This window comes from Castanea sativa, chromosome 10 (assembly GCF_040712315.1).
Source record: "Castanea sativa cultivar Marrone di Chiusa Pesio chromosome 10, ASM4071231v1".
In the NCBI taxonomy this organism is placed as follows: domain Eukaryota; kingdom Viridiplantae; phylum Streptophyta; class Magnoliopsida; order Fagales; family Fagaceae; genus Castanea; species Castanea sativa.
The window spans coordinates 31,092,163-31,113,318 of record NC_134022.1 but is presented as its reverse complement, the minus strand read 5'-3'; the positions used below and the strand labels follow the sequence as shown (position 1 = coordinate 31,113,318).

Here is a 21,156-nt window from a genome sequence, read left to right as displayed (position 1 = left end):
AAACAAATTCTATTCCGAGAAGATCCAACAACATCCTAAAGCTATCGTGGATAGGGCAATTGGCTATTTGGATGAGTTTCAGAAATTAGTTGCAGCAATGAGGAACCCTTAATTTGCTTGTAAACCTTGTTATGAGTTGCTGTATGGTTTTTAGTATTTTGATGTACTCTTAATCCTTGTTATGAGTTGCTGTTTGGGTTTTAGTATTTTGATGTATTTCTCTCCAGCAATATGGAGTTCTGAATTGTGCTGTTATGGCCATGATTTTGTACCTGCTTATATTTTCCTTATAGTAATAAAATTTCTATCTTTATCTCAAAAAAAAAAAAAAAGAGTTTAGTTACAAGAAAATTTTGACACGCCAACACAAAAGAAACCTAACAATAATAACTAATATAAGGATGGCTAACACCTGTGACTATTATTGGGTAACACAATGAAAAAGATTTGTGAAACAAGATTAACAGTACAACCCAATTTCGATCCATGGACTTGTCAAGCCCCGCTCAAGACAAAGGGAAGAAGATAAAAAGTGCTAAAGCAACTCTTGGGAAAAAAAAATCCAAAAGTTTCATTATAATATTCAAAGAAATAATACAAAACGATTCATAAAACTATGACTTCTAACCAAACTAGAAAACATGATAAAATAAAATGAAAGAGGTAAAAATGAAAGACAGCAAATTCAAAATCATAATTAAATACTTGAATAAGAAGCCTAAATCTACTACAACTAGGAATAATATTAGTAACACTTGTTTAGAGAGTCTTGTAGTTCAATTAGTTGGTCTTCTTCGTATAAGGGAAGATGGATTTACTCAATTTTTATTTAATGGTTCACCAGTGTTTTACAATAAAGGTTTTAGCAAGGGCTTCTTTTTGGGATTGGATGCATGGCCAACCATGTTCCACTCTATGCTTACCTATTTAGTACGCCAATTCTCACTTCAGTCGGGCGGCCACTGAACTTAATGCATGTTGAAAATTGCTTCTCAGATGTTGGCACACTGAGTACTTAAAAATTTAAGGAAGCACATCAACAGCTGGCTGCTGCCCCCAGGGTTTTGGATCTTTACAGGCATCATTATCACACCTAAAAATTATTGAGGGACCATCCTCACTTCATATTAGCTTTTTGCTTGCCTAAACACGGTCTTAAGACCAGGCTTGCACACAATGAAAGAGGTTTCATTTCAACATGTCAAATCATACCCTCAACCGACAGTAGGAAATTTACAAGTATGTTCCCACTAAGCAGTAATTGAGATACAACTGATAAACGTTAAACGGTTGAAAGGGAAAGAGAAGAGGGAAATTTGGTTTTGCCTATTAATTCTACATTTTGCTGCTGCCCCCTACCTGATATTCCATGCCATAATTTTGATAAAATTCTCATTAATTTTTCATTGCATCAAGACACTTGTAGCATGATTACATAAAAATGAAAAATATATTTAAAATAAAAAATAAACAAAAAAGAAATAATTGAAGATGAAATCTTAGGTAAGGGATTAGAACATGAGCTATAGTTTTAGATAATAGCAGCAAGTAAACACGCAAATTATTCATCAAAGTAACAATCAAAACAAGCATTGAACAGCAGAGGATAGGATAGAACAATCTAAGATTGGGGCTTCTCCCACTTGAGGGGCTTCACAACCTCCCAGGTGAAGTCGGGGTCGTCCCTTCCGAAGTGTCCATAGGCAGCAGTCTTCAAGAATCTTCCATTGCCACCCCTCTTGAGGTCCAAGTTAATAGTGATCATTCCGGGCCTGAAGTCGAAGTTCTCCTTCACAATTTTTAGGATCTCCTTGTCGGGAATCTTTCCAGTTCCATATGTATCAACAAAGACAGACAAGGGCTCGGGCACACCAATGGCATAAGAGACCTGAACAATGGCCCTGCGAGCAAGACCATTTGCTACTATACTCTTGGCAGCCTGCCTGACAATGTAGGCACCACTCCTGTCCACCTTGGTTGGGTCCTTTCCAGAGAAAGCACCACCACCATGAGCTCCCCATCCACCATAAGTGTCAATGATGATCTTACGGCCAGTGAGACCTGCATCACCGTGAGGGCCACCAATGACAAAGCGGCCTGAGGGGTTAAGGTGGAAGATGGTCTTCTCATCAAGGTACTTCTCAGGGATAACAGGCTTAATAACATGCTCTTTAAGGTCAGCAGCAATCTCATCATTTGTGACAGTCTCGTCGTGCTGGGTGGAGATAAGGACAGTGTGGACGCGGACTGGAACCATGGCACCATTGTCATTGTAGTACTCAACAGTTACTTGGGTCTTGCCATCAGGTCTCAACCAGGGGCAAGTGCCATTCTTCCTAACCTCAGTGAGGCGAGCCCCAAGCTTGGTTGCAAGGACATGGCTAAGGGGCATGAATTCAGGGGTCTCATCAGTGGCATAACCAAACATATGGCCCTGGTCACCAGCACCAATCTCCTCAGGGCGCTTGGTGAAGTGTCCATGGACACCCTGGGCAATATCAGGGCTCTGCTGCTCAATGTTAACCAAAACCTTGCAGTTGTCAGCATCAAGACCCACATCATCAGAAACAAACCCAATAGTACGGCATGTGTCCCTAACAATCTTCTCATAGTCTATGTTACCCTTGGTGGTGATTTCTCCAAAGACCATCACCATGTTGGTCTTGGTGCATGTTTCACAGGCAACCTTGCTGTCAGGGTCCTGAGCAAGGCATGCGTCGAGCACTGCATCAGAGATCTGGTCACAGAGCTTGTCGGGGTGACCCTCGTTGACAGATTCAGATGTATATAGAAAGGTCTCCATTTCTCAAGCTACAAATAAGAAAACATAAAAGACATCTTAATATATCAACAAGAACTAGTTTTCACACAGAACAAGTTCAGTTGGTGTGACAGCAGCGGTCTATCAATATCTAAGAATAAAGAAATTCAGAACAAAAACAAGTGCATCCTAAAGTCTATCTAAATCTAATAATACGGAATTCTGGACAAAAATAAGCATATACTCAAGAAAGACAAAAATTTATCAAACTTTATGCCAACAGATAACGATTAGAAGATTCCTAATTCAATATTGTCTTCATTCTTTCTCTAATGTTTGTGCTCATAAAAAGAAGTTAGGAAAGAATTAAATATTTACAGATTCCCTTGGCGCATCAGATATAATGTTGGAAGAATCTAAATCCCAAAGAACAATTTGATATAATAACAATGACGTCAAACACCATCGTCCATAGAGAAGCCAAACATGTGAGAATACATCATTTCTAATTAAATTTTAGCAATAAAATCACCCCGTGAAAAAAGTTTGTGTCCTTCACAACTTAGGAAGTTGGCTATGTAATTGCAAACCGAGACCTGCCTGATCTCTTATAAGATTGGACTAAAGAAATAGACTTTATCGATACCCAATTGACAGATCTTGTAAATAAGTTGAAAGCAACAAAGACTAACACAACCCAAATAGCAGATCAGTCAACCAAATGTCCCACATCAAAAACTAAGTAAATAAACAAAGCGTGTAGCCAACTATGAACAAAGCCTAAAGAACAGATCTAGTACAGTCTACCATGTTGCAAACATTGACAACCCAATACATTAAAATCTCCAACAAACATACACACAAGTCGTTAAGAAGTACTAGTATACACCCAGATCTGCAAACTTTGTAGTCAACGCTAAGGAAATACAAACCAAAGTTGATGTTTTTGAAGCAAAAAAAAAAAAAAAAAAAAACCCATTTGAGAAAGAAGAGACTAAACGGCATTAGAGACGTACCTGAAGGAGATGGGGTTAGCGCAGATCTAGAGTTTATGTATGTGTAACTGCGCTCGAACAAGCAACAGACCCCAAAGAGAATTGAAGCGAAACTCGACGACTCGACGACTATAAGCCTCAGAGAGCTTGCTATTTATAGATAAAATGGGGACTTTGACTGGTTACCGGCTTGTATGGTTTGGATTCGGTTTTCGTAACGGGTTGGAATCTTTAGATCTACCGGGTGTTTTAAAAAAAAAAAATTACTAAGTATTTTTAATGCATATGAAGAAATGAAAGAATGTCTTAAAAAAAAAACTTACTGTAGGTGCTTGTTTTTAGGTGTACGATATACTATGAGCTACGCTTTTGATGTAGTTTCATTGAGCTCTCTCTTTAACATATATTTTTTTAAAAGAATTTAATAAAATTTAGAAGAAGAAAAATGATGGCTAAATATAAGTAATTTTGAATTTTTTTATTTAATTCAAAAAATTCAATTTATTTTAAAAATAAATAAATAAAAAATCAATTATTACTGAGTACTATATATGTAGGTTTGAATTTTTAATAGAAAAACCACTTGGGCACTTCCTAAAGAACTCCAACTAAATAAGGTGATGGAATGACGATAGCTTACAATGTAATGAAATTTAGAATTACATGTATTTTTCAATGATTTTGTGGATGGAGTTGATGACTGATTCTCTAAAATGTGGAAGCAATGGCGTAGCTATTAAAAGGTCTAGAGGGGCCTAGGCCCCCCAAAATTTTTGAAAATTTTTTTTAAAAAAAATCTGGAAAAATCTTTAAAAATTGAAAATTTTGAAATAACCTTATCATTTTGACCCCCATACCTGATAATAAACATTGTTTACCTTTAAAAAAATATTTGTGACCACCCTAAGTTTTTTCTAATGCCCAATAAAATTAAACTTTTGTCCATAATTTGGTCCATCTAACAATATATTAGGGTCTTTCAAGCAAAAAGAAAAGACCAAAAAAAAATTTTACATTACTATTTTACATTTCATACAAAAAAAAAAAAAAAATTATATATGACTCCACCAAAGATAAATTCCTGACTCCGCCACTGAGTGGAAGGGAATTTGACAATGCACTATACCATCTTCTTATGTCGATCAAGGAAATTTGACAATGCACTATACTATCTTCTTATGTTGATCAAGGGACATGCTTCTTATTGATAACTTCTCATGTTACATTTAATGCAAAATGGTGGGCAATTTATGAGCATAATTGATGCTAATATGATGCGGTAAGTGACATTTTTCATGCGCTCATTCTGAGATGAGGAATACTCGATTACCAAACTTTGTTGCTCCTAGTGTTTGGCCGTCATATACTGTGTGCCCCTTATCCGTAAGGGCATTGTTGGGATACCAATCAATGGAAGAAGGTTATTGCTCCGTAGGAAAGCATGGGGTTTACCCCCTCCATCATACTTGATCAAAACATAATTATCTCTCTTCAATTGTTGGTGATGCATAAAAATTTGTGTTACATGTAATTAGAGCATATTTGACTTTTTTGTGGTAAAGATAGGCCTTAGCTCGTTTCAATTTGCATTTCATGTTCAAACTTTCAATTACAACTTATCTCCTTATTATTTAACCTTATCATTATTTAATACCACAAAAAAAAAAAATCAATTGTTATATCTTGATTCATTAATATTTGGATTAAAAATTTTCTCAAAAAAAATTTGGATTAAAATGAATTCATTACAGCCTTTTTTGATGAAACACCAATAATTTCAATTTAATTCAAACTTAAAAGTTGGAAAATACTACTATTGAAAATTTTTAAAATAAATTATGATAAGATTAAATCAAAAGGGGTAGACTTTAATTTCCTCTAATTATTATAATTATCATAAGAGACAAGAATAGTTACAAAATTGGTTGTAGCCTAAAATTACAACTTTACTTAATATCTTTTTAATTGAAGTTAATTTTGATAAATTTACAATTAGATTACATTTTCTTTTTCTATCCTCCATACTTGAAAAAAATTTAGAAAATTAAATATCAATAATTATGTCATCAATAAATTGTTTAAATTACAAGTTTTTGTAGTTTAAAATTATGTATAAAATATAATCTTATAGATCATATAGTAAATAATATCTTATTAATACAAAATCTAACATGCGCATTAAAAACGTAAAAAATATGCAATCTAATTATTAAATTTTAATAAATTTTGTAACTAAATTCTACCCTTATTATCATTTGAACGGGGTTACTGCCATGATATTCCCAACCGTCAAATGATACTTTAGGACTTTACATGCATGCTCTAGCCTCTAGCCTCTAGCCTCTAGCCTCGATTAAAAAAATGCTCTAACTTGATTGAAAAATGAGAGCTCATGTTAAAGTTTTTGAGATGTTCATACGGTAGCACTGCTCTGAAAAGTTTAGAGCCGTTAGATGTCAGGGATTTTGTGGATGGGATTTGTTGGGGTTGGTGGGAGGAGCACAACATTTGATTTTGATATAGTATCCACTACCTAATATCTTGCGACCACTATTGTGTTATGGATTTTACGATTTTGTCCTTCTGATTACCTGGAGAAGCCGGTCATTCACCAACCCTTAACCGTCATCGGCTCGCTAGCTTGAGCCACTGGCTTGGGCTTTTCGGGTACTGTCAAAAATGAAAATCTATAATAAATAAAAATATTTTATAACTCTTTTTTTTTTTTTTTTGGGAGAAGAGACCGTAAGAGATTTTTTCAATGACAACGAAGTGGCTGACTAATGTCACGTGCCTGTGGGGGCAATCGGTACACTCCCCCCTGGCCCTTTTTCTAAACAAGATTCATAATTTAATAGTCATTAAAAGTCTCAAAATGCTACTCCAATGATATTAACAGAAGAAATCAAGTTGACATTAAAAAAAAAATTTAATTATCATCTGGTTTTACACACAAAATCATAATTTTTTTATATATTATTTTAAAGTTGTTTACTTATGTTTCTCCCAATTGTTGTAGTTTGTACAACGTTTTTACTGTACTTTTCAATAGTTTTGGTGGAAGGATTGTTTTAACGAGCATCTTATGTTTGTTATCTTTTTCTTTTTTCTTTTTTTTTTTGCCTTTTTTTTGACAATTTTTAGCTGTGTTTTATTATTTTTGACAACTCTTTTAATATTTTTTTTGTCATTTTTATTAAATGGAACTCACATAAAGAAATCTTAACAAGAATCGCATGATACTTGTTAACATTTTCCTTGGTTGAATGCAAAACCAAGACTTTGGTTTTGTGCATGTCAAAATTCATAATAAGATTCCAACTGACTGATAGTTCTCTCATTAGTCATTAATGATAAATGGGTTTGGTTAATATATGTTCTTAAGGTAAACATACGTTACTCATTTATTTTTATAAATTTTTTATGAAAAATGGAAAAAACTATCAAAACAATTAGCTATATTTTCTTTTTTCCATAAAAAAATTAAGCTTGTTAATTGGAGCTGAGTTGGTTCTTCCGGTTGGATAAGTAGAATTTCATATGAAAATTTCTGAATATATGAGTTTTGCTTTTTAAAACAACAATTTGACTTTCACTCCATGGATAGTATTATTGCTAGAGTTAGTCCTTCCTAGTAAAGCCAGATTCCTTATATCATAATTCTAACTTTTGAAAAGTATTACTACCAATTAATATCATTACTTCCTATAAAATGCCAGATAGATCATAATTTGCTCACAAAATTTCCTTAAAAAATTATTTGGGCGTGTCAACCTTCCTATAAAAAGCCAGATTAACTTAATTTGCAAGATTACCTCAATCATGTTCTTTTTATTTCCTTACTTTACTTATTTGATCATTTGTAACATACTTAGAAAATTTAAATTAGTTTCTCAAAGAAAAATTTTAAATTAATTTGTTTAATTGCTATTCCTAAGATCGAAACTAATTAAGTATTTCCAATCCAATTCTCTTCATTTTCTTTGATTTCCAATAATTAAAAAAAAAAAAATCCTCTTTTTCAACCTTCGTAAAAAAGTTGGGTTGAAACAGGTTTGGGTAAATCCCCCACACCCAACCCATGGTCATCTTAAGGGTGTATTTGGTTGGGATGAAAACAGGGAGAATGGGAAATAGGAAGAGGAAAATATGGTGGAAAATGACATTTTCTACTGTTTGGTTGAGAGAACAAGAGAAAAGTGATGGGGCCTACAAGTTTTCTCTCCTCCCCCTTCAAAATACAATCTCTCTAAATTGGAGAGAAAATTAGAGTAAAAAGTGAGAATTTTTTTTTACAAAACTGCTCTCACTTTTCTAGTTTTTTTTAGCGTGGAAAAAATATGTTAATGTTTCTGGCTCTTTTTTTTTCTTTTGACTTTTCCACTGTAATGTTGGCTTCTTTTGTTTTTTTTCTTTCTTTTGTTTTGTTAGGTGGTGGGCTCTTCTTCTTTTCTTTCTTTTTTCTCTTAATTTTTATTTTTATTATTTTTTTAATAAAATACTTTTAGATGATTTCTTATGCTATTTTTTGAAATGTCCACTTTCATCAATACACAAATTTTTTTAAAAAATATAATGTATTACTTTCTGTTTTATTTAAGAGGGACATAATGGTAAATTTATACAAACCTTATTTTCAACCAAACGAAAAAGTTTTCCCTCCCTATACTTTTCCATCCTCTCAACTAAACACAACTGAGGGAAACTAAATTTTTTTTTATCCTTCCACTTTTCTATCTTTCCTCTATTTTCTATCCTCTCATTTTTTCATCCTTCCACTATCCCAGAAAGTATTTTTTGGCTAAAACCCATGAGTACATATTTTTTTTATAAACTCCCTGAATAAAGCGTGAAAGTAGGGTGCGTATTTTGATATTCACTGTGCAGCCGACACTACACAGTACACATTACAGTTGTAAAATCAGGGAAGCATAAAAAGCAATAACTTATTTTTATCTTTATTTCTTGAAAATGAAATGTAACCGTTACATGTTAATGCAAAAGCTATTATTGATCATGAGGAATGCCAAAAAGGGTTAGGACCCCACTATATTATTATTACGTGAGATTCAGTTCACAGGAAAACAAAATTTTCTCGTTAGATTTTTTTTGAGAGTATAACTCATGGAGGGCTGAATCGTAGAGTAGGGGATGCGGTCCGATAAGGTCCCAAGTAAAAGAAAAAAAAATCCTAAATTTTAACCAATATGGTTATTTATAATCAATAAATAAAATAATATTTTTTTATTAAATAAAAAACAAATAAAAAAAGAGAAAAATGTAACGTTTACAATATTTTTCATAACATTTTTACAACTAATGCTAAGTAGTAAGTTGTTGCAACTTGTTATTGATGGCAAAAAAATAATTATAGTGATATTTTCAAATAGAAAATAAAAAGCAATATAAAACTTAGAATTTGTTGTAATGTTGTGAATGTTGCACTTTTAAACAAATAATAATAATAAAAAGAGTTTAGTTAGCAAATTTTTACTAGTTCTTATCTAAGTCTACCACTAACACCACTATTTTACTTACCACTATTAATTTGTCATATCAACAAGTATGAAAAAATTTATCAATTTTTTTATGTTGATACAAATTCTAAAAAAGAAAAAATTCTACGTAGTTTATGTTAATTAGTAGTAATTTTGCATCTAAAACAAGATAATTAATTTTCACTTTAGGCCTCCAAATGCATCAAGCCGCTCATATTTTAACTTATAGCGTTCACTCTTAATAATAACTTTTTATCATCAGACCAAGCACACCAATTAATTTTTTGTATAACAAGGAGTAAACACTAAATCTTTTATACAACTATAAAAAACTTTACAAATTGAACTAACTAGAGCCAACTATACTAAAATTATTTGATTTAACAGAGAAATAGTATAGTTTGTCGGCTGTCTGATTTTTGGTCGGGTTTCACTTTTTAGTCATTGGTTGATTTTTAAGCCATATGAATCACATTTTCAAGGTAAAACTTGCGAGCAGAGACTTTCTTTCAGAAAAGGCTGATGATATTATCAAGATTGGTTTTTGATTATTCAACGGCCACCCTTTTGGGCAAATTCAGTAAGAATACTTTGACATTGTTTCCTATCTTCCTCCTCCTAAAACATTATAAATAATAAATAAATCAAACAAACAAAAGTGGTTGGTGGGAATAATCTGAAATCCATATAGGATCAAATAGGACTTATCGTGTAGCGGTGTAGGAATGTTTGACAAGTATTCATTGATTATCCAAAGAATATATTATACTAAAGTACTTTCAAGTTTCAAGCACCAAAGAATATTGGGAATTTCTAATTTACATGAGAAGGTTAATAATCAAGGATTTTTTTTTTTTTTTTTTGGAGAATCAGGATTTTTTTTTTCTTGGTGGTGGGTGCAAACTCTGAAATAAAATCAAATAAATGGAACTCAATTTAATAAATGATATTTAATACTTTTCTAAAATAATGGTATTAATACTTACTTTCACTATACCTTGAAAATACATAAGATTTTTTCTACTTTCACAATATATAAGAGCACAAATTCAACTTTCCCTAGATCACTTTTTCTTTTTTAGAGTCCGTTTAAGATTCACTTATTTTACTGAAATTGAAATTTTTTTACTGAAAGTATTATAGATAAAGGTAAAAGTTAGTTGAAATAGTACAATAAGACTTATAAATAGTACCAAAGAGTGCAATGAAACCCATGAATAGTAGCAAAAATAAGCTGAATAATAAAATAAGTTGGAAAAAATAATATTTGTCAAATGGACACTTAATTCCTCTTGCATGCCTACAAATTTCAATGGAGACAATTATTTCCGCACACCCTTGGTGCGGTGGTCACTCCATAAGTATAAATACTTGTGGAGTGTTGGGAGCAAAAGCCGGGGTTCAAGTTTTCAAGAGATAACTTTACACACATATACACTTTTAGGTTAGAGTAGAAATTTTATTTTATATAAAAAAATTAAAAATAAAACAAATTGTGAGCTCGGTCCTAATACCATGTCTAGTCACACTCCATAATTATAATTAAGTTATAATAAATAGCCAAAATTTCCTTTTAATACAGTCTCAAATCTCAACTCTCAAGCTTAGAATGATGTATCTACCTCAACTTATAATTTAGATTCAAAGCTTTGAACACTTTTAGGTGTTACAAGCATACATAATCTTGTCGATTCCAAATTTGAAGAGGCGTATCATTGTATATTAGTTTCATAGAATAAACGTTTAGAGGTGAGGCAGAGTCAATCAATCCTTAACAACGACAACAACAACAAGGGTCTTTGAAAAGTCGTCACTCATTAGAAGTCAAAATCAGGTATTGCAGTTCTTTCTATAGGTTGATTAAAATGAAGTTTAGGCTTTGGTGTTTGGTGACCAACCAAATAAACCAAGACAATTTCATTAAGAAAGACTAGCACAACCCAAATAGGCTCAAGCCGAAGTGGGTAAGACTTAGCAAGCCAGCTACCCAAAATAGGTTTTGGCTCCACAAGTGATGTGGCGACGACTAGGCATTAAGGCAAACTAGGATTTAATTAAACAATAATAAGAGAGAAAGTGGGGTAGTTGGGATTTGTTAGTACCTAAGTTTAGTGTAGTTTCCACCGAGTTGTGATTGACAAAGGTATAATGGCAAGCCATATGAGGATACATCTTACCAATTATAACTCGTCATATGTCGAATGGTAAGAAATTATACGTTCCAAGCTTTACTTGGTTTCCACCAAGAAAAAATCAAAGAAAATCATAAAGTACGGTATATAATTAATTAATTTTATATATATATATATATATATATAAAAAGAGGTGTCCCTATAGGATTGTTTAATCAGAGAATTTCCCAAAAGGTTGGGCTGACCGGCACGTAGAGGTTGCATGTGGTTGGTTTGGATGACTTGTCAATTTACGCCGCCCCCAAAGGCTAAAATCTATATACCAAGGTGGTACTGTGACGGTTGGTGAGGTTGGTAGGTTTTTTTTTTGGGCTTTTCTCTCTCGCTCTAACTTGGCTGCTCATGTAAGAATTAAAGGTTGGTGGGAAAAGAAAGTTATGAATTTTTTATACCAGGCAAAGTGTTTGAGATTAACCAAGATTAAGTTTGGGGCATCTTTCATGCTTTCCTACCTAAGTTTCTGCTATTAGTTAACATAATATTAGGGAACCTTCAAAATAGTAACTAAATTACAAATTGTGTTGCTGGATAATACTACTACTATATATATCAACTACCCACCAAGGTCAGTGTTTTTTATTTCTCCAATGCTGTTGAACTTCTCTACTGCTGGTAAGGATGAGAATTCTCTGCTATTCCAATCTTGCTACATTAATAAGTGCTTCTTGTATTGCAGTTATGAGTAGTTTAGGTGTGCTTTCGTTTAGACAGAATTGTATTTATTTATTTTAAAAAATCAATTGTTATTATTATTATTGTAGTTTTTTTTTTTTTCAAATTAAAGATTTGTTATTGGAGTAGATTATTTTTTTTTTAAGATAAAATTTTTATTGTTATTGGTGTAGTTGTTTTCTGTGCTAGAGACCTTGATGTAATGAGCTTAGAGGTTATGGAGCTCCTACGTGTAGAAATGGTTTTGTCCAAAGATAAGAAAAATAAAATAAAATTTTCGAACTAATATTTTTTCAACGCGTTGTAATTTTATTTTAATCGTTCATTTCTTTTTTCTTATTAACTTTTACTATTTTTTGGTTGGATTTACATGATTCAAAATAATTAGTCCATGTCCATTTTGAAATATTTTGTAAAAAAATTATCTTATGGTCCATGTATATTTAGGAATCAACTTCAATTATACAACATATCAGAAAGTGGAAACACAAATTGTTAATTTGCTTTTGCCCCTTGATGGATTTTGTTTTTCAATTGTTGGCAAAGCAACTAACAAGGAAAAAAGTCATATTCAAAATTGGTTAAATTTTTTTTCTTAGATAATTATTAAGAGTGTGCATTCAACCTATCAATCCGCCAAAACCAATACAATCCAACCCAACCTGATGGGTTGGGTCAATTTTAGGGGTTGATGGGATGCCAAAATGTTTTTTAAGAGGGGTTGGGTCGAGTATGGGTCAGTAGATTTACAAATCCACCTATCCCAACCCAACTCACCTATATTTAAAAATATATATAAAAATTATATGATTTTATTATTTAATTATTATAATATTTGATGCACCAATAAAATAGTTTGCGTTTGTTTGATAATATGCTCAGGTTTGATTAGTGCATCAAATCAATGCAAATAAGATTATAAACTTCTTGTTATTTCTGTTGGTAATTTTATAAATCTGCTATTCTAATGCTTAGGTTTTTTTTTTTTTTTTTTTTTTTTCAATTGTCCAACTTGTGGGTCCAACCAAATGCATGCGGGATGGGTTGGGTTTTTTTCAACCCAATCATGGTGACACCCCTAATAATAATAAGTATTCCAAATGAATTATTTTTCATATAAATTGTTAATAAAATTTGTGGGGGTCCGAGGGCTGAGGGTCAGGTTTGAGAACTGGGGCGTACGAGGACCAAAGAACCGAGTATGAAGCTCAAGAGTTGCAGTGTAGGATGACAAGGCCAAGGGTCGCAGGCCCGAGGAGAAAGGTTGCTCGGAAAGGTGTTGAGAGGAGTCCAGGAGCGTATGGCAGAGAGGGGAAGATTCTGGTTTGGAGTAGCCTATGGGCTCCACATTGCTTGCCCTGCATCTAGCTTCTAGGCCGCATTAAATGGTGGGTAGCAGCTTTATCAGCCGTATTGATGAGGAAGTGACCTGAACAATGCAAATCACAGTTAGGCAGATTCTTTCCACCACCTTCTACAAACTGTGAGAAGGGACAAGTGTCAAAGCAGGAAATTGGTTAGGTGGGGAATGGACGGTTAGGATGCAATGAAGGAAGTAGTATATATAGGAAAAGGGAGACTACATCAAAAGGGGAGAGAGAAAGAAAGAGAGAAAAGTAGGAAGAACATTGTGAAAGTAATGTAATGAACAGTGCTATTTGATTGTAACTTAGTCTCCTCGGGACTTCTTTAAAGAAGGTGATTGATTCACTTTATCTTAGATTTTTCTTGTTTTCTTCCCTATTTGACTCCCAGAACAGGCGAATTCTCTGTTATGTTGTTCTTTCTCTACAAATTCTTTGTTTCGGGCCTGGATTGACTTGATACAGCCACTGTTCCGAGTGGGCTGTGGACTACAGGAAATTCTTGTCCTCACAAAATTAATCGTAAAAAATCTATGTATATAATTTACATGCACAATGTGTGCGTTATTGTTCAGAGACTCTTATTTATAAATTAAAATATAACAATTTTAATTTGTGATTTCAACTACTTTTAATAGTTAATTTTGGTATGAAAAAGTAGACACTGAAGAGTTTTACTCACAAAGAGTGGACACTGAAAAAGTGGCACCTCTTAGCATTTTTAACAGAGATGTACATGATTCAAATCACTCCATCCCTAATTATGGACTTATAAATAATAATAAAATAAAAAAAACAAAGGAGACATGCATCATTCAATTAAGCTACAAGATAATTAGTTGAATTATCATGAGTCATGAGTCATGAGTCATGACTAATTATCTTGGTATGACCCCAACTCATAAATGCTAGAACTATATAAATCCCTTTTTTATCTAGTGGAGTTATAATTTAGGGCCACAAAGGCCAAAAATAAGCATGATCAAGATGATGATGTGTGCCTAAATGTCTCCTTGTTTTTGACATTATTTGATGACTTTTATCATGTAATACCAATAAATAATAATCCATCTACAGCATATTAGATTTGTGGGCCTACATCATGCATAATTACCATATCACAATAGTACAACTATGGTCCCACAATGTAGAAAATCCTAGAGACGATTGGACAACTTAATCAAATGGTTTATACCTCTTTCTTTTGTGTTCGGAGGGGCTACATAGACTTATTTAGGGAGCAGCAAGTAGTGGTGAGATTCATGGTGTCTCTTTATGTTGAAATGGCCCTAAACTAACGCATTTACTATTTGCAGACGATAGTATCTTGTTTTGCGTGGCCACCAATGAAGAATGTCACAAAGTGTTGGATATCCTCTCCTCCTATGAGTAGGTTTCGGGGCAAAAATTAAATAGAGAGAAGACTTCTCTCTTTTTTAGTAAATCCACCGCAATAGATGTTCAAAACCAAATCATGAGTACCCTTGGAGTTTCGAATGAAAAAAGGTATGAAGACTACCTTGGTTTGCCAACTTTGGTTGGGAGAAATAAAAGGGCAAGTTTTGAGAAACTAAAGCAAAGGGTTTGGAAGCACTTACAAGGATGGGAAGCGAAGTTGTTTTCGCAAGCGGGGAGGGAGGTACTCATTAAGTCAGTCATCCAATCAATACCCACATATGCAATGAGCTATTTTAAGCTCCCAGTGTCTTTGTGCCATGAGATTGAGTCACTTATTCGGAAATTTTGGTGGGGGCAAAGGGGGAATAGGAGAAAAGTTCATTGGGTGAAGTGGGAGGAGATGTGCAAACATAAAGAGGAAGGGGGGATGGGATTTAAGGATCTCACTATGTTTAATGAAGCAATGTTAGCCAAGTTAGTGTGGAGGCTCCTCAATGATGATTCATCACTTTTTTACAGAGTTTTTAAGGCTAGATTCTTTTCCCAAGGATCTTTTCTTGATGCAAAGGAGTCTTCATCAGCTTCCTATGCGTGGAGGAGTATCCTAAAAGGGAGGGAAGTAATCATAAAAGGGGCTATGTGGAGGGTGGGGGATGGTAAGCAAATTAGAATATGGGGGATGGTTACCTGTGAAGAGCAGAGCCAAAATCACTTCACCTGTGATGTTTGGACAGGAGAAGACTTGTGTAGAGGTTCTGATTAATCAGAGCACGAGGAGTTGAAGGACAGATGTGATACAGCATGTATTTGAAGAGGCAGATGTTGCAGCAATTGAAAGTATTCCACTAAGCACATCCCCGCAGAAAGACACACTCATTTGGCCCTTTACACCCACGGGTCAATATACTGTCAAATCAGGCTATCGGTTTTTGCATGATCAAGACTTGCCAGATTAGGTTCCAGTGGTAAACACGGGGTTTTGGAGGGAGGTGTGGAGTCTAGAGGTGCCTAGCAAAGTAAAAAATTTTGTTTGGAGAGCATGCAAGGAAGCTCTACCAACAAAAGCTAATTTATGCAAAAGGAGAATTTTACCTGAGGCAATTTGTGAGAATTGCAAGGCGGAGAATGAAGATGTTTCATATGCTATTTTTTTCTGTTCTTCTGTGCAGGAAGCTTGGACATCAGACCCTCAATGGAGCTGGATTTCAACCATGAAAGGGCAACCTACGCTGGAAATTTTCAAGCATGCCTTCTCGGAGAAAAAAGACCCTTCACTCTTAGCTGTCATGACCTTGGCCCTTTGGTATCGCCGAAATCAAATTCGATTCAATGAATCGGTTTGTCCCTTAAGCCAAATCACTCATCTATCCAAGGGAAAGGAAGGCTGAATTTCAATGTTTCCATCCAGTCAGAATTATGCAGCAACATAGGCAGCGTACCAAATGGAAACCGCCGGATCAAGGAAGCTTCAAAGTTAATTATGATGGAGCTATGCATGCAGCACAGGGGAAAGCAGGCCTTGGAGTTGTTATCCGCGATTCAAATGGTGCGGTTATGGCTTCTTTGACTCAGCAAATCCCCAATCTAACAACTGTGGCCTAGGTGGAATCTCTAGCAGCAAGGAGGGCGGTGGAGTTTGCTTTAGAAATTGGGAGTACTTCAGCTATCTTTGAAGGAGACTCGGACACTATCACAAAGGACCTCAACTGCTCAGAACCATCTCTAGCGCTACACGGACACCTAATTCAAGATGTTAAACTTTTAGAATCTTTTTTCAATTGTATTAGTTTTGTTCATGTCCGCCGTCAAGGAAATAATGTAGCTCATGCTTTGGCTAGGTGAGCTCTTAATTCGCCATTTTTACTGGTCTGGATGGAAGATGTACCACCAGACATTTCTTGTTTTGGTCAGGCTAATTTAGCCTCTTTGGTTGAATAAAATTAGTTCTCTTGATTCTCCCAAAAAAAAAAAAAACTTAATCAAATGGTTTAAATATTTAAAAAATTTAACCTATTAAAAGTGCCCGCATGAAAATTGCTATTTTTAATAATTTATTTATATAATGTAAGATTAAAAGTTAAAAATTAATTTATTTTTTAAAAGCTAAAAATTAAATTATTTAAAATAAAATTGAAACAAAAAGTAATATGAGATTCACAAATAGTAATAGATGATGAAGCAAACGTTCGTCAATCGATGTGAGTTCGTCCAGATGATGCCGGTCACACTCCTGCGTCTCGACGGAAGCAAAAGCTCCTTCAAGTGGTCACCGATGTGGTGCCTGCCACAACGCCTCGGTTGCCAAAGTCAGTGCAGAAGAAGGTTTATAATAATAACAGAATAACTTCGTATCTACTGTAATTGTGTCTATATATGTACCTTGTGTTGGAGGTGTGAAGGCTTTATATACTTTCTTCTAGATTCCAGCCGTTGTGGCATTAATGCCTTGCTTAGTAACGTTCCCAGCCGAGTAATGGATCTTTAATACGCCCCCAACGGTCTACCTAGCTGATGTTGTAACCGCCCAAGGTATTACTGGCGGCATTGAATGATTTTAGTATCTTCGTCAATGACGTGGCAGTACTAGGTTCGTCAAAGGGAGCAGTGTCGTTTGCAGTATTGAATTCGTCCGTGATCCCTCTCGTCAGTCCCATCAATAGATAATTTAAGTAAATAGTTAACTTTACTAAGCAACCTGAAAGATTATTAGACTTTAACCTATATCAATAATTTAATATAATAATAAAATTTTATATAATTTTGTATTTTAAAATTGACATATGAAGTTATACTTAAATAAAAAAATATCAATAAAATTCATAGTGTTTCTAAAACCAGGCAAGAAAATATACGGATAAGAATGAGGACGAAAAGTTTTATATAGTTTCAACTTTCAACTTTCAACATATCATTTATTTCATCGTTAATCTAGAAAATGCATCAAACGTGGTTCCATGTGGTCTGTGGTAGGGTTTCATGAATTTGATTACTGTCTAGTGAATACCTCCACCGTCTTGTAAAGCTTTTATATATATATATATATATATATATATATATATACATGGTATCTATCATTAAGAACATGGAGGAAACACAAATACCAACGAGAACATGGGTGATGAACGATGAGTGATGACCACGTTCCATTACAAAATCCAATTTCTCACTTGGTTGGACGCCAGTTCCCAATGTGTTCATGTACAACATACAGTATTAATAAATACTACATTTAAGTATCAATTGTAAAAGGCCCATTAAACTATTTAAGTGCCATGAAAGCTTTCAAAGTTTGTGCAACTTTGTAAATCTTTATTTTTTTAAGATGCCATTTAAAACTTATCCAACTTATTTTTCACAATAAGCTCATCCAATATCTATTAAACCATTTGCTGCTTAAAAAAATTACAACCCACCAACCCAGCTAGAGACTAGTCCTATCACAAAAATGGCATTGGGAGATGTGGGCTTGCAACTCGGATTTAGAATGAAGGACCTTGTTCATGGTAATACTCAGGGTGAGAGTGGCCTGGATGGCAAGCCACAAAGGAAGCAAGTCCAGCCCACAAGTAACATATTACTCACCTGTAACCCAAGGATCCACATCTCATATTTTATCTTGTAGTCCTCATCAAACACACTCTCATTCACTAGAAAAATATGGGCATTGTTGAACCAAAATAGTACCCTCCTGGACACTTGTGAGAAAAACAAAATGTGGCTATATTGATTAAATTCCATTTGTCTTCGATCATAATCCAATACGGCCATCATTGATTGGCTAGGATAATGAGTTGGATATGTAAATCATCCATGCCATAACCTCATCAACCAATCAGGCAAAGGATGATGATCCACAAGGATAGGATATGCGGACCTCACCAGACCCTATATAAGAGAGTTCAGTATGCTACATTATTCATTCAAGTAAACACGTAAGTTTCTTGTATCAGTATCAGTATCAGGTATCACCCACCACCCTCACTCCAAAAGGCTTAATAATTCATGGCAACCATGGCTCTCTCATCTCCATTCACAGGAAAGGTGGTTCCTTTGAACACACCAACAGAGTTATCATCAACTGCCCGTAGCAACAACGGCAGAGTTTCGATGAGGAAGACAGCAGGAAGGCCAGCTGCTTCCTCTGGGAGCCCATGGTATGGCCCTGATCGCGTCAAATACCTTGGACCATTCTCTGGTGAGCCTCCATCTTACTTAACAGGTGAATTCCCCGGTGACTATGGATGGGACACTGCAGGGCTATCAGCAGACCCGGAAACTTTCGCCAAGAACCGGGAGCTTGAGGTTATTCATTGCAGGTGGGCAATGCTTGGTGCTCTAGGATGTGTCTTCCCAGAGCTTCTTGCAAGGAATGGAGTGAAGTTTGGTGAAGCAGTATGGTTCAAAGCTGGTGCTCAAATCTTCAGTGAGGGCGGTCTTGACTACCTTGGAAATCCAAGCCTAATTCATGCTCAGAGCATTTTAGCTATATGGGCTACACAGGTTATTCTCATGGGTGCTGTTGAGGGTTACCGCATTGCTGGGGGACCTCTAGGTGAGGTCACTGACCCTCTGTACCCAGGTGGCAGCTTTGATCCTTTGGGGCTTGCTGATGATCCAGAGGCATTTGCTGAGCTTAAGGTGAAGGAAATTAAGAATGGCCGCCTCGCCATGTTCTCCATGTTTGGGTTTTTTGTGCAGGCCATTGTCACTGGAAAGGGGCCTTTGGAGAACCTTGCTGATCATCTTGCTGACCCAGTGAACAACAACGCCTGGGCTTATGCCACAAACTTTGTCCCCGGAAAGTGAGGAAACCAACTCATGAACAAAAATTGAATTTGCTACCTAGTGTTTTGCCTATATGTAACAAAAGCTTGGACGTATATGTAATAAATTTGTGAAATTTAATCATCCAAAATTGTACTACTAGTTACAGTTACAGAGCAACACACGCACTCTTTAACCATAACCACGTCTGAATTATTACGTTTATGGGGCTGAACATATAAAACAACAGGTTCCAGATCTCATTATCTTGTGTATGCCCTTGCATTGATCAGGCAAGGAAAATTTAACAGGTAGATTAGACACCATTGCTATAGAAGAAATTCATTACCTATATCCCAATGACTTGCACCAATAAGTTCCTATGAGCTATCTCTCCATTCCAGCTCGCCAGCTAATAAATGTGAGGGTTACTTTAGGAGCAAACATCAACTTTGCCAATTGTCATATATACTTTCCCATCTCCCAACAGCAACCCAATCTTCAACACCACCAGAAATTTCATATGATTTTAAGGATAAAACATTCATACATACAATAGGAACCTCGTTTCTGACTAATTTAGCATGGTAAAGATAACCCCGATTCGTGGCAACATAAAAGGGAATCTTCACATGTGAAATGTAAACAACGGACATATTCACTTTTGCTGCAACAGGAAGGGGCCAACAATGTCAGTACATTAGACAGTAACAAAAATGACAAATAACAAATACCAGTAATTTTTAAATTAAAAAAAAGGCAAGAAAAGATTAAAATCTCTAAGGCTGTTGGGTGTCTGAAGTTTATGAATCACCATTGTTGGGTTCCACAGTGAGATACCCCAACAAACAATCCAGTTAAATGTTTAGAAGTTGGTGGATATCTTTAAAGCAAAAATTCAACAGTATTTATGTTATATAGAAATAACGTCTTAAAAACACAATTTCAGTTTTACATATCAATTTGGATATCTTTAATATGAGAATGACTTCTTCAAATATTATCTATGTTATATAAAAACCATGTCTTAAAAACACTATTTTGATTCTACTAATCAGTTTGAATATCTCTAAGGCAAAAAAATTAAATATCATTCATTTTATACCGAAATTGTCTTAGAAACAATATTTCAATTTATATATCAAACATCCAAATCTTTAAGATTTGGATATTTCTAACGCGAAAATTAAATAATATTCATTTTATACCAAAATTGTGTCATAGAAACACAATTTTAGTTCACATATGAGTTTAGATATCAGACATCCAACTTTAAAGCAAGAATACAATCATATTCATGTTATATAGAAATTGTATCTAAAAAACACGACTTTAGTTTTGCATCTCAGTTTTGATACCAAACATCCAAACCTCTAAAGTTTAGATTTCTTAAGGTGAAAATTCATAGAATTCATGCTATACAGAATCATGTCTTAGAAACACTTTTTTTTTTTTTTTTTGAGAAAGCTTAGAAACACTATTTTAATTCTACATATAAGTTTGGAATTTGCT

At 34.5% G+C, this 21,156-nt stretch overlaps 2 protein-coding genes and 1 long non-coding RNA gene across 3 annotated transcripts; 2 read left to right on the top strand and 1 right to left on the bottom strand.

Annotated features, from left to right (window-relative positions):
* Positions 1 to 1,378: 1,378 nt before the first annotated feature.
* On the bottom strand, positions 1,379 to 3,914 carry LOC142613711 (S-adenosylmethionine synthase 2). Its single transcript, XM_075786178.1, has 2 exons — positions 3,778 to 3,914; positions 1,379 to 2,811 (listed from the first exon to the last, which is right to left on the bottom strand). Exon 2 carries the CDS (start codon positions 2,801 to 2,803, stop codon positions 1,622 to 1,624), a length of 1,182 nt encoding a protein of 393 aa, XP_075642293.1. The 5' UTR covers positions 2,804 to 2,811; positions 3,778 to 3,914; the 3' UTR covers positions 1,379 to 1,621.
* Positions 3,915 to 11,783: 7,869 nt separating this feature from the next.
* On the top strand, positions 11,784 to 15,281 carry LOC142612707 (uncharacterized). The gene is made up of 2 exons (XR_012840174.1): positions 11,784 to 13,816; positions 14,799 to 15,281. It is a non-coding gene; the product is annotated as an uncharacterized LOC142612707 (long non-coding RNA).
* Positions 15,282 to 18,800: 3,519 nt separating this feature from the next.
* LOC142613105 (chlorophyll a-b binding protein, chloroplastic-like) lies at positions 18,801 to 19,806 on the top strand. Its single transcript, XM_075785303.1, has one exon. It carries the CDS (start codon positions 18,883 to 18,885, stop codon positions 19,684 to 19,686), a length of 804 nt encoding a protein of 267 aa, XP_075641418.1. The 5' UTR covers positions 18,801 to 18,882; the 3' UTR covers positions 19,687 to 19,806.
* Positions 19,807 to 21,156: the final 1,350 nt, after the last annotated feature.

Excerpts from the sequence above, each read along its gene's own strand:
- LOC142613711 (XM_075786178.1), bottom strand. The coding sequence starts at position 2,803 with ATGGAGACCTTTCTATATACATCTGAATCTGTCAACGAGGGTCACCCC.
- LOC142613105 (XM_075785303.1), top strand. The coding sequence starts at position 18,883 with ATGGCAACCATGGCTCTCTCATCTCCATTCACAGGAAAGGTGGTTCCT.